General features: G+C 42.0%; 1 protein-coding gene across 11 annotated transcripts in view; it reads right to left on the reverse strand.

Annotated features, from left to right (window-relative positions):
* The window catches only part of VEPH1 (ventricular zone expressed PH domain containing 1), a 162,199-nt gene that overhangs the window by 99,770 nt on the left and 48,856 nt on the right, over positions 1 to 13,573 (reverse strand). For all 11 annotated transcript variants that reach the window (XR_014526374.1, XR_014526375.1, XM_083504052.1 and 8 more), the window contains 2 exons: positions 5,652 to 5,818; positions 626 to 835 (listed from right to left, as the gene is read on the reverse strand). Coding sequence is in view for 9 of the 11 variants with exons in the window: in XM_083504052.1 (XP_083360178.1) it covers positions 626 to 835; positions 5,652 to 5,818 (377 nt within the window). In the remaining 2 variants the exon portion in view is untranslated. The remainder of the gene's footprint in view (positions 1 to 625; positions 836 to 5,651; positions 5,819 to 13,573) is intronic.

Raw genomic sequence — 13,573 nt, forward strand, 5'->3', positions numbered from 1 at the left:
GTTTCATCTTGCGAAGCAAGCCCATAGGGAAATTCGTCTTGCGGAACGACTCAAAAAACGGAAAACTCTTTCGTCTTGCGCGTTTTTCGTCTTGCGAGGCATTCGTCTTGCGAGGTACCACTGTATCCCGTAGACTGTCCCCAGGACAGGTGAGGCTGCTGATCCCTTATTTTCGAGGCTGCTGATCCTTTATTTTCAAATCTGAAAGTTGACAGCTATGGCTTCCAATCAGCTTTCACTGTGCAACCTGAATTCGCTGGTATGTGACAGAATTCCACCCCAAAATAGTTACTGAACAGAAAGAGCCCATGACCCCAGAATTCTGTCTTAGGAGAAACTCATGAAAATGTATCCCACTGGGGGTTTTGGTCCACTGTGTTCCTCCAGAGAGGCTTTATTAAGTAGATCGCATCAAACTATCCCCCAGCCCATCATTATGAAGGCCAGAGGACTATTCCTTAAAATATGTTCAAAGTAGACACCACTCAGTTTGCCTTTGCTCTCAGTTCCCATATTCTCCTGGTAGCTGGCGACAGATTTACCCGTAAGTTCTGACTGCTGGCCAGTAACACTATAGGTAATAAGTTTATGAAAATTTATTCCTGGCACATAACGGTTTCCATACCTCATCAACATGTCCAATCGCTCCATAGATCTTGGCAGTTTGTCCAATCAGACTTGGGAAACTCTCCCCAATCTCCTTCAGTATTGGAAGCAAATTGGTCAATACTTCTGGTTCATAGTCCGATATTTCTATCAGTATATTTAGGATGAGGTCATTGTGATGGGGATCTCTTAGGTGACCAGTGAGAGCAGGGATACATTCTTTGAGCACCTAAAAAGAAAGAGGCAGAAGGAAATAGAAATGTTAATTTTTCAAAAACGTTCTACGTATTATTCTCCTTATATAGAATTATCCAAGAAGTCATTGCAAGTTCAGCTCAGCACAAGGCATATGGAGTAGGCTGCTGCCTGAGGTTATACATTCATAGATGTAGCATTTCATAATTAAGGAAATCCTTTGGTGTGTTTAAAAGAAGAAGAAGAAAAACACAGAAAATTCTCAAGTTTCTCCCCTTAGACTAGTATGAAGTTTTATTGATTTAAAAGAAGTTGGAATTATCCGATGACACAGTAAATGAAGGAATAACAGAAAACCCCATGGTCCCCAAGGAATCCTTAAAAACCTAGGTCTGATGCCTAGAGCAAAGAATGAAATTATGGAGCCAGACTCTGAGCTGGCTTAAATCAGTGTCAGTCCATACGCCGCAATGAAAGGACATAGATTCACAAGGGCAAGGACTAAGAACCTTGGCAATATGAGAAATAAGCATCATACCACTGTAAAAACAGGACACATTGGCCTGGCTTGGACAATCATTTGAGGCTTCATAAATCATGGCATGTGAAGCTGGGAACAAGCATCAGCACCAGTCAAGCTTCCCTGCCTTCTCCCTTCCTCCTGTTGTACTCTGGGATCAACACAAAGAACCTGGCTTGGAATAAGATAGAGGTCTCTGTTATGTATTGCTCTGGACTGCTGGTTAACCAATCAGGAAAAGAAGTATGATGGAGGGAGGAGGAGCGTGCCCAGTCCGGATACTTGCTCCTGTCTTAATAAACCGTATTATTTAAAGCCAAGAATGATAAAATAAAAAAATTCCTTCCAGTAGCACCTTAAAGACCAACTAAGTTAGTTCTTGGTATGAGCTTTCGTGTGCATGCACACTTCTTCAGATACCTGGTATCTGAAGAAGTGTGCATGCACACGAAAGCTCATACCAAGAACTAACTTAGTTGGTCTTTAAGGTGCTACTGGAAGGAATTTTTTTATTTTGACTATGGCAGACCAACACGGCTACCTATCTGTAACTGGAACCAAGAATGATAGTGCAAACCAGGCTATATTTGCAATAAAAGGGCAGCACTGTTCATCTGATGGCCCAAGAAATGTAATCAAAGTATGGAAACTTGGAATGCCTTGATGGAACGATTCTTGTGGGAATGTTCAGGGATGCAGGAGAGGATATATTGTTTGATTATAGCCTTTCCAACTTGTGTCAACAAGCTCCCAATTTTGCAGAGTAACATTCCCATTTTTAAATTCACAGCGGATGTGTTCGCTCAGGCTCGCTAAAGCCTCTATAATAACTGTTCTGGTATTTTCCCCTTACTCCCTCATAAAAGATAAGACACAGCACAGTCTTCTATAAAAGTATAAAAAGAGTTTACTCACATTCTGTTCACAATCAGATCCCAGAAGGCAGACTTAGCTTAGATAGGTAACATATACCTGGAAACTATCTCATAAGGAGACAGTCCCTCTGTCCTCTCTTGTGAAGCCAAGAGAGTGTCTATGGCTAAGCAGATGTTGCTTCTTCGATGCATGTAGACAAAGCGAGAGAGATGGCTGCCCTGCCCTGTGCTTTTGTCGTTACCTGCACAGGTGAGGCCACACCCACCTCTAGTCACATGCAGAGGAAGTCTGTCCCAGCCCAGAAGGAAACAGGAAGTTTACCTGCTGGCTGGACAAACATTCCTCCCCATGTGTAAACATGTTCACTCTAGGAATGCTGTACTAGACTGCTCTTGTGTTTCACATCCCACAATTCTTGCAATGTATTAACATGGTTTTTTATGTAAGAATTCTGCAAAATCAAAGGTCTGAACATCTTCCTTTTTTCTTAAAAGACCTTTGCTGCTAGATCCTGAAAGATAGTGGTATCTGTTTGATTCCATCCTCACAACAGCCCTGAGAAGTAGGCTAGGCTAAAATATGGCAAGGTGCCTAAAGTTCCAATTAGCTTCTGAATGAATCTAGATCTCCCTTATCTAAGTCTACCTCCTTATATGCTATACCATACAGCTGCTTCAAATTTTAAATTGCTTGATGGTGGATTTTTGTTTTGTTTTTTTGAAATGTCAGATGACATTTTTACAGAGCAGATCCCAAAGAGTCCCTGTAGTGTCGCAAACAGACATTAACAAGAGAATGGAGATTATGTTGAAAAGGTGTCACATGACCTAGGCTCCAAACAAAGGCTAAAATGGGCCTCATCAGGCTGGAAAGTCTATTTTATAGGAGGAGTTATATTTCCTCTGCAACTATATATTTTGAGAAGGTTCCCTTGTACGTACTGAAAGGTGGATATTAAATTCCTGGCTGTTGCAGTTTTTCTTATTTTTACAAAGACCGCTGAAATTTATACTCTGCAAACTAGGTATCCTTGAAGCTTGTTATAATGCCTATATCTCATAAACATCCTTGTGAACCATATCTGAAACATTCAATGTTTCTGTTGTGTATGTTTTTTGCTTCTTCAAATTCGGGCAAATTTTCACTGTAATCTCGTTCTAAAAACTACTGAAGCCTTTTAAAAACACCTTTAGATTGAACTACAATAACTGAGTAAGGAATTCATAAAATATTAAGAAGCTTTAATCAGAAGATGGCTTGATTATGACAGGCATGCTTACTCCCTTATGCCCCTTTTCTCCTCAATTTGGAAGGCAACAAAGTCAATCTTGATCATTCTGATACGTTTACGCACATCCCATTAAATCTCTTCTGATTCACTGAAGGACCTACCATAATTGGATCAATTCTCCATTAACACTGATTTTGATAACGTCACTCATCAGGCCAATAACATTTTGGAAACCAGTGACAGTTTATTTGGTAGAATTTATTGAACCCAACTCTCTTCTGCAAATTCATACTTACTGCAGTTCGTCGACTTACAAGAACTAAATGAATGGAAAGCCTTTATTTTTGTAGAATTATACTGCCTACCTCTGACTCAGTGCAGGATGCTGCAGATGGGCATTATAAAGATGCAATTAGTATTGTCATAAACATATGTAAATATATGTAGTTGTTTGAGGTTATGCAAATGCATCTAAATTTAGTTATACTTCTGCATAAATACATATGTTATACACACACACACACACACACACACACACACACACCTTCCTCAGATTAATAAAGCAAAAAAGAGCTTTTACTGCTTCAATTTTTCAAGGGCTTATGCGGCTTCAAAGCGAGAAACGGCTTTATGGCCAACTCTGCCACCAGGGCAAGGATCCATTTATACCAGGGGTTAGCAAACGTTTTCAGCACGGGGCCGGTCAACTGTCCCTCAGACCTCGTGGGGGACCAGATTATATTGGGGGGAGGTGGTGGAATATGAATGAATTCCTATTCTCCACAAATAACCCAGAGATGCATTTTAAATAAAAGCACACATTCTATTCATGTAAAAACACGCTGATTCCCAGACTGTCCATCGGCCGGATTTAGAAGGCGATTGGGCCGGATCCGACCCCCGGGCCTTAGTTTGCCTACCCATGATTTATACCCTTCTAAGTCAGGGCTGGGACGCGGGTGGTGCTGTGGGTTAAACCACAGAGCCTAGGACTTGCCAATCAGAAGGTTGGCGGTTCAAATCCCTGCGACGGGGTGAGCTCCCATTGCTCGGTCTCTGCTCCTGCCAACCTAGCAGTTCGAAAGCACATCAAATTGCAAGTAGATAAATAGGTACCGCTCCAGCAGGAAGGTAAACGGCATTTCTGTGCACTGCTCTGGTTCGCCAGAAGCGGCTTAGTCATGCTGGCCACATGACCCGGAAGCTGTACGCCGGCTCCCTCGGCCAATAAAGCGAGATGAGCGCTGCAACCCCAGAATTGGCCATGACTGGACCTAATGATCAGGGGTGCTTTACCTTTAAGTCAGGGCTGGGAAACCTATGGTGCTCCAGATGTTGTGGGATCCTGACTCCCATCAGCCCTAGCCAGCATGCTCAATGGTCAGGGATGGCTGGAACTGTAGTCCAGCAACATCTGCAGGGCTGTAAGTTCACAAACTCCATTTTAAGGCCATCTGTTTACATTTGTGTGCATAGTCTCAGGTGCACAAAATAAGTGTTACAGCTGGACAGATAATTACAAGCAGCGAACAGGCTGAGTAAACGCAGCATCACCTAGTATTTACCACAACGGAGTGATGTCCTGGAGAGAGGGAGGGTTTACGCCAGTGTGCAAAATTTCAGCACTCTCAGTGTGAGGACATAGTCACAGGGTGTGTGCAGCGAGCTGCAATTCTGCCAGAGAGAGTGCATTTTCCTGCTTCCCCCTCTTTGCGCCTAATCTCTAAACTGTTCGTGAACTCAGCAAGGTCTAAATGAAAGTTTAGGGTTCAAGGGGCACTACTTGAAAGGAAATACTGTTGTGTACTGAAGTTCTCACCCTGGGCCAGCAGGGGGATACTGTAGATAGTTCAGGTCCACATATGCAAATAAGGGATAGAAAGTGACGTTCAGTGATTGGATAGTTACAGAAAATGGTTACTGTTACGTTCTAGTGGAGCTCTATATAAGCAGGCTGGCTGAACCCTTCAGTTCAGTTCTGTTCTGTTCTGGCCTGTGAATAAACAAGAGCTATTTGAAGAATCGCTGTGTCGTCTGATATGTTCTCCCACAACTTAACAAATACATTGAACGGGCAAACAGAATCTTTGTGTGTGCTTCTCTGGAGGAGGGCCTAATAACATGGGAAAGTTGATTGTGCTGAAAAGGTATTTAAATTACAGACTCCCTTGAATGAACAGCCACCTACACTAAGGTGGAAAAATATGAATTAATAAGTGTTACCTCTGGTTGTTTTTTCTTTGCAACTATAAGCAAAAGCCGTAAAAGGTGCTGCTGTTCAGGTTGCTCCAGATGAGACATCAGCGATACCAGATCCTTCAGGTGGCTGTTAATTGGCTGCGACTGCTTTTCATACAAGCAGGGTAATACGCGTAGCAACATTGCATTCCCTGTCGAGAAAACGAGAATGAAAGAATGTATTGGTTTTTCTTGCCAGCAAGTCTCTCCCTTCATAACATCTCTCAAAGCGAAGAGATAAAGTAATAATGGAATTGGCATTTTATTACCCATGATTTCTGGGGAGGAGATTTGTGAAAACTGGTGTTTGTGTCGAAACATATGGCACAACAAAAGGAAAATACATATTGCATCAAGAAATCAAAACATTATCTAATGTGGAATGCGGCTAAGCGAGGCAACATGGCCTTGTGCATAAAAGCAAGCTGCTTAAATTTTTGAAAAAATATATCGATATTTAATTGAGCACTAAACCACTGCAAAGGTTACTGCTAAACAAGCATGAAAAGGAAGACAAGCCAATGCATTTTAGCTACCCCCTCCCCATTTGTTGGATTCTTTTTTTAAAGAAAACCAAATTAAAAGGAGGTCTGGAAACAATATTTGGTTTTTAAAAGTATAAAATTAGCAAAAAGGTAAACTGAAATACAACCAGTTAGGATGCAGTTTCTGGGGACTAGGGAGTTGCTCAAGCATGGAAAATGAAAGAGAACAACCAGGACAAAAAAATATATATTCTCACACACAGTTTTGAAGAGTGTGTTTGAAGATGTGCGTGCACAATTTAATTTGAAGCCAGGCTTCACAGAGAAATCTATAACATGAAACATTGTACAAGCTGGGCCTGGAGTGATTGAAGTTCCATGCTGACAGCATATGGGAAACATCTGCCTATCACTATATTACATGGTTTCACTCTCTAAATCTTCTAAACATACTGAAAGCCCCTATGGATTCACTTTCCAGCAAAAAAATGTGTATGCCGATCTCCTATGCTTTTTTTCATTTAAATTTGCTCACTCTCTTAACGTGGAAGACAACCAGGTCACTCATCAGTTGCATGATAGCAGAGTTTCAGGCTGTTTAGTAGAAACATCAGCTGTTAGGACATTCCTTCACCCTGTAATTACCTGCATCTGGAATGCCATATGTATAGTTCGACATCTCCAACAATTAAATCACAACTGTCCTAAAAGTCTATACTGTAAGTCAGGGCCAAATCAGAGTTAGCTTTATGGATAAAGGAGAAATTTATTTGGTTTGCATTTTAAAACAATTCACTGCTCCCAAACTTACATGCGTATTGAAATGCAACTATCGGTTGGACTGCACACTTTCCCAAAGTTTGCAAAGCAGTTTTGGTTCAAAAAAACAACACACCAAAATGTGTGTTGTTGTTGTTTTTTAAATGATTTTATTGAGATTTAAGAACACCAACACCAACCAACAAAAACATCATGTCTTATTACATATATCCTACGTTATGCTCCATAGAGCCGTTGACTTCCGTCCTTCCCTTCCACAAGTTTTCCTATTCCAATCTATAATTCACAGTTTCTTTAATTAAAAATTACACCGTGACATAAGATTTACTTCAATCCTGCCAACGTTTTCCTATTTGTACAGTTCTCACTTATATAAACCATAAATTTACTCCATTCTTTTTGGTACTTTGTCTCCTCCTGATTGCGAATTCTGTGTGTCAATTTAGCCATTTCAGCGTATTCGACCAGCTTTATCTGCCATCCAAAATGTATGTTTTAAGGGGGAAATGTGTATTTGAGGGGGAAATGCAGTGAGAAGAATACATAAATTTCTATTTCAGGGAAAGTACACATGTAAAATGTACATAATTGAAATGGAAAATCTTCAAATGTTTTTTGGAAACGCCTAAAGAACTGATATGGAATCAGATCCTGACTATCCCTCCTTCAATGAAATGTTTGTGCCTGCCTCAGTCCTAATGCTATTAGTTGAAAACCTTTTCAACTAAGGTGCTATTGCAAGGGATGCCTAAAGTGCCTTTTCAACGTTTTGCATTGCTTAGATGTTAATGTCAAATGCTGATAAGCATGTCTTCTCCATCAGCTGTTTCTTCTGGAATATGGCCTGGGACACACTGGGAACAGTTCAAGTAGTCTGCTTTGGGTTTTGAATGACACCCCTGCTCCACTGAGGCTGCAATCCTATACCCACTTATTTGGGTGTAAGCCTCACTGAACTCAACGGGACTTCCGAGTAAGCATGCAAAGAATTGCACCATGAGGCTCTGTGCCTGGGACCTATGGCAAACACTTCAATTGCTCATTAAACAGATACTAAACCACAGTATCTCAAGAGGGGAATGTTGTGTTCTTCAAGCCTGCAAGCTGTAATGGCAAGCTGCAGCGCCTTCCTAAAGTTAAGTTTAAATAACAGCACCCCCCCCCCAGCAGGCAGTTACAAGTGGCAGATTTGTCCGTTGTCATTTTTGTGCATGAAACACAGTGACATACATTGCTGGCATAAGTTTAGAATTATAGGGTAGAATTCAATGTAGTGCGAAGGCAACCAATGTAGTGCTAATGCAAGGATTTCTGCTTGCATAACAAAATATTTCCCCCCTCTTCTCCCTCCCTTAAATCTATTCTAGGGGCTCCCTCAACTCTCTGGAGCAGATTTTGGGAGGGCAAGGAGATGTGCAGGGGGAAGAGAAGGGGAAAAGTCTATTTGCAGAAGCAGAAATCCTGCACTGATGGGATGTATTAGTAGAGTAACACCCCCCCGCCCCCCTTTTTCTAGCCCTATTAGCAAAGGGACATGGATTCCACAGGACAGATTCAACTAAACCAGACATATCCAAAGTCTGTTTCGGGGTGTAAAATCCAAAAAAAGCTGAACAACATCAATCCTAAAAGAAGCTCAACAACTCACACATGTTCACCTCATCAAATCTGGCTCTCTTTGAAAAAAGTTTGGGCATCCCTGAAACAGTTGCACCAGCAGGAGCCAGCATATTGAGTCCCACTAGCACAATAGCCCCCCCCCCAGCTTCTCTCCCATATTAGCTCTTGGGGGGTCATGAAGCTCTTGGAGGTGGCAGAAGATCATTTCATCTGACAACCAGAAATGCTTGCACTGACAGACCAATCATAATAGCATGATGGTGAATTACACCCTATGTTCATTTGGGGTCAGTGGTGATCAGCAGCTCAAGAATGTGTTTCTTCAAGATGGCGTCTGTTCCTAGAAACCTGACACAGCTCATTCACCAGATGATTAGAATCAAATATAACACATTGAGAAGGGTATCTAAGTAGTACCTCCACATTCAGAGGCAGTTGTTGTTGTTTGCATTCCTTTACTGATTTATTTTTTAAAAAGAAAAATCTCAAAGCGGTTAACAACCTACATTAAAGCATCAAATAAAACAATCCAGAGTAAAACATTAATGAAGAAAGTTAAATATAAAGTATACATTCAAACCAACACAATTAATAGTAAACTAAAATATTACCTTGAAGATTTCAAAATTAAATATTACAAAGGTCAACTACGGAATGCATATTTAATGCATCAAAGTTAACTAAAACAAATTATCTTCAACATTTAAAAAGAAAACGTTACTAAAGGAAATCAAATATGAAATGCACATTTAAAACAACATAGTTAGCAAGAGAATAATACACTGTCATAAGTGTAGAACATATTTGCTGCTGTTGCGGCCAATCCTGCCAATACCAGTTCATGGTGGGGATGGCTGTGGAAGCTCAGGCTTGATGACCTGGGTCTCCACTAAGAGACAACAAAGATGGTATCTGGCCTCTTCAACAGCCTTGGCTTGTGTAGTTGGAGTCAATCAGGGCCACACCCTCCATGGCCAAGAAGGAAAAGGCCAGAAAAGCAGGGAGCAGGTCTCCCAGAACTCACAGCCAAGATAGCCATGAATGCCAGTTGTCAGGTGCCAAATAGAGAAGGAAGGAGATTGCCTTCATGCTTTGCTTGCCAGATTCCTGGAAAACTCTACCTGGTGGCCACCATTAGAAACAGGATGCTGGACCATGTGCCTAACTATGATTCAAATGCCTGCTTTAGATATTTCGTGTACACCCTACATCAATCATCTGTTACAAACAAAATTGTGCACACTGCATCATTCTGAAGAAACTTGCACTGCATGACGAGTAACTTCTCACCCTTGTCCTCTTCCACGTTGGATCCATGCCCCCATCGGAAAACGAACAGCATCATCAGTCTTTTAAGTCTAGGAATGTCTGAGTCAGCAGCAGATCGGGAAGGATTTCCTCATAGGCCTGATGGCTATCGCACAACTTTTTCCCGCTTCACAGCAAGTCAGTCACTATTGCCAATGCAGTGACTGGACCAGATGAAGACTGCCTCCAATTAAGTAAGCTCCCAGTGAGACAGCAGAACCAACACTCCTACTGGGTTTTGTGTTTTAATGAAAGAGATCTATGCCTTAACTTATCAGGCCTCCATGAACCAGTCCACTCCTGTTTTAACTATCGAAATTAGGTATCCAATTTTTCTTCACAATACTAGAATAATTCCAGAGGGGCTCTCTGGGATAAGAAGCCTGACATCATCATTACTCACCCATGTTTGTTAAGCCTCCATAGTGATTTGGAGCTAATGATATATTTCATACTTACTACTAATAGAAAAGAAGTGAGCATGAACCTGGGATTTCCAAATTGACTTCTTCTTTTTTAAAAAAGGATGTGAGCAGATGTTCATTCTTAAATCCAGAGGTGCCTTCAGATATAAACCTTGGAATGCAGTTGAGTCCTTGTGAATTAAAAGGTGTGAGGGAAAAGTTGGCCAATGGATTCTTCCGGGGGGGGGGGATTGTTTGGCATGAATTATGAAGATAAAAATGAAGCATCTCTTGCTCCCCTAGCCCATCTTTTGGAAGCTCTTGATGCTGCTATGTACAAAGTACTTTCAGATGACCAAATCGTGCCCTGTTGTTGACCCGACATACTACCACTACTGTGTATTCTGGCAAGATGTTTATCAGTCACAGCATAGATGATCGACATTGATAAAGGTTCTGGCAAAGCAGTCACCCATATCATGTTCATGAATTATGAAACCATGAGGCCACAGTTGGAAAGAACTCAGTTTTGTAACAGAAATGGCTAGATACCTACAGGGAACTGCTAGGTCTTTTGGAGCCTGTTTCATATGTTATCCATGTGAGGGGACGCCAGATAATTAAAGAGTTGTGCTGATGGCTCCACGCCCAACACTGCGCACGACTGCCCAGTTCTGCATCCCGCTCTCCGATCTCCATGTGTTGAGCGAAGGTCTGAAGGGAGACCATGCTGTAAACGTGGAGGCTCTTTCCTGCAATTGAGAGCCCCTAGCTACCCTTTAATCCTATGGCTCTTCTAAAAGGTGAGCAAAGGTACTTTGGGGCAGCTTCTCACTTTAGATTTCTATCTTTCTCAGAACTATGCATTATGTTCCTCGTCTCTTTGCACAATTCAAAAGTGAAACAAGGAGCATATATATTGCACTCATGGGTTCATATCCAGTGTTATTTTTAATCAGCACAGCCCCACTGAAAATACTGGACATCACTAACTTAAGTCCATTCATTTAAATGGGTCTGTTCCGAGTAGAACTAACGGTTATAACCCATGTATTTTTACTAGAGAACAAAACATGCCCACTCAGTAGGCAGCATGTATCCTGTGATGATGATTATAGAATTGTAGAGTGGGAAGGGAAGCTGAGGGTCATCCAGTCCAACCCCCTGCAATGCAGGAATCTCAACTAGATCATCCATGACTGATGGCCATCCAACCTCTGCTTAAAAACCTCCAAGGAAGGAAAGTCCACCACCTCTCGCGGGAGTCTGTTCCATTGTCGAACAGCTCTTGCTGTCAGGAAGTTCTTCCTGATGTTTAGTCGGAATCTCATTTATTGTAACTTGAAGCCATTGGTCCAGGTCCTAGCCTCTGGAGTAGGAGAAAACCAGCTTGCTCCATCTTCCATGTGACAGCCCTTTAGACACTTGGCGATAGCTATTATATCTGCTCTCAGTCCCCTCTCCTCCAGGCTAAACATACCCAACTCCCTCAACCGTTCTTCATAAGGCTCGGTTTCCAGACCCTTGGTCATCTGGGTTGCGCTCCTCTGCACATGATCTAGCTGATCAATATTCTTCTTAAATTGTATTCCCCTATTCCACAAAAGACTGTGCACAACGCAGCTTACAGATACACCGAAACCACAGCCAATTCATAAAGAACAAAGTAGGAGTAAATCAATGAACATTTTCACATATGAAAACCCTGACTGGCAGATCTGGAGGCCAATTCATATGTTAGCTAAATGGCACAGTTCTGCATAGTTGGAGAATGGCTGTATTTACATGGGCCTGTAATAATGTACGCTGAGCCAAAGCTACGCAGGCTAGAAGCCATGCAACGACTCAAAAACAGCAGCCTCATATCTTCTGATCCTCTCTCTGCCTTCCAGTAATGTCTACTGAACACATAACTTGTCATCACTATACTGCAAGCTCCCCCCCCCCCGCCTCTTCTTCATTGGTGGTTGCGCCTGCAGGGGCAGGAAAATCTTCAGCACAGTAGTATCGTTTTGCATATTTTATTTTATTGAACATTAATGAGAGAGGGCGGATGGCAGCTTGGGTCTGTATTTTGCATGTGTGTAAACCACACAACTCCTCTCACATCTAGTTCTCCAGCGGTATGAGTCATTAAAGACAATGAGTCATCAGTTCCCACTTAAGTCTTTCCATAAGTATGACTGTGCACCTTTCTGCAGAAGTGGATTTAGGGTAGCGCAACCGGTCACATTGGGTGTCACACTGCAGGGACAGCTAAAGCAATGCTGTAGAATGGAGTTCAAGAGGTTGGGGGGGGTGCCAAATTCTAGTGCGCGCAGGGCGCTTCTGAAATTTGAGAGCCCCAAAGTCTGCCACTGCTTTCTAGCAGGGATATCCTGATTCTCACAGAATGGAAATGAGTTCTTTTAAAGTTCAGTAGACTAATATATCATACAGGTGGCTAAGTATAAACTGGAAGCTGTCACAGACAGTTTCAGTCTCTAGAGAAGGCACCCCTCCTTGAATAGTTCTAGTATAGTGGATCGAATGTTCACTTTGATCATGCATTTTGAATTTCTGTTCCCCAAATTCCAGCTTAACCAGGTACATAGACTGAGGGTGCCCTTGAACAAGGGACATCTTAGAGCCTAAGCATTCCATCTGCAAACTAGGAAGCCCTGTGATCCATCTTGCAGGGCTGTTGTGAGTGTCAGCAAAATCAGGGTTATAATCTAAAGCCACCTGCAGACTACTGCCTAGGTGCAGCAAGGCATCTCTGTGGGTAGATGTCAAGGCTTCCTTGAGCAAGTCTTCTCAAGGAAGATAAGGATGCAGAAAAGAATGCTGGTGGCAAGGGTGGTGAGGAGAGGAACACATCCAGCGCCTGGCACTTTGTTAGCAGCAGCCCATCCTAGTTCCCAATTTATCCATGATTTGGGAGCCTGGATAGCTCAGTTGGTTAGAACATGGACTGATAACACCAAGGTTGAAGATTTGATCCCCCTATGGAATAGCAGCATATTCTTGCATTGCAGGGGGTTGGATGAGATGGTCGTCAGGATCCTTTCCAACTCTAGAAGTCTATGATTTCATGGTCTTATGATGGACAGCTGATTGCCAGTCTTAGGGGGGATGTAGAATATGTTCAATTGGTGATCATGGCTGGGACAACCCAGTCAGATAGGTGGGGTGTAAGTAATTATTATTATTATTATTATTATTATTATTATTATTATTATTATCTTCTATACAAGTGAGCAGCTGCAATTTCATATAGAAAAAGGGGTCTTAGTCCAACCCAATGTATCACTGATTATGATTATGATTA

Source organism: Podarcis liolepis (assembly GCF_965112155.1).
Source record: "Podarcis liolepis genome assembly, chromosome: 5".
NCBI lineage: Eukaryota > Metazoa > Chordata > Lepidosauria > Squamata > Lacertidae > Podarcis > Podarcis liolepis.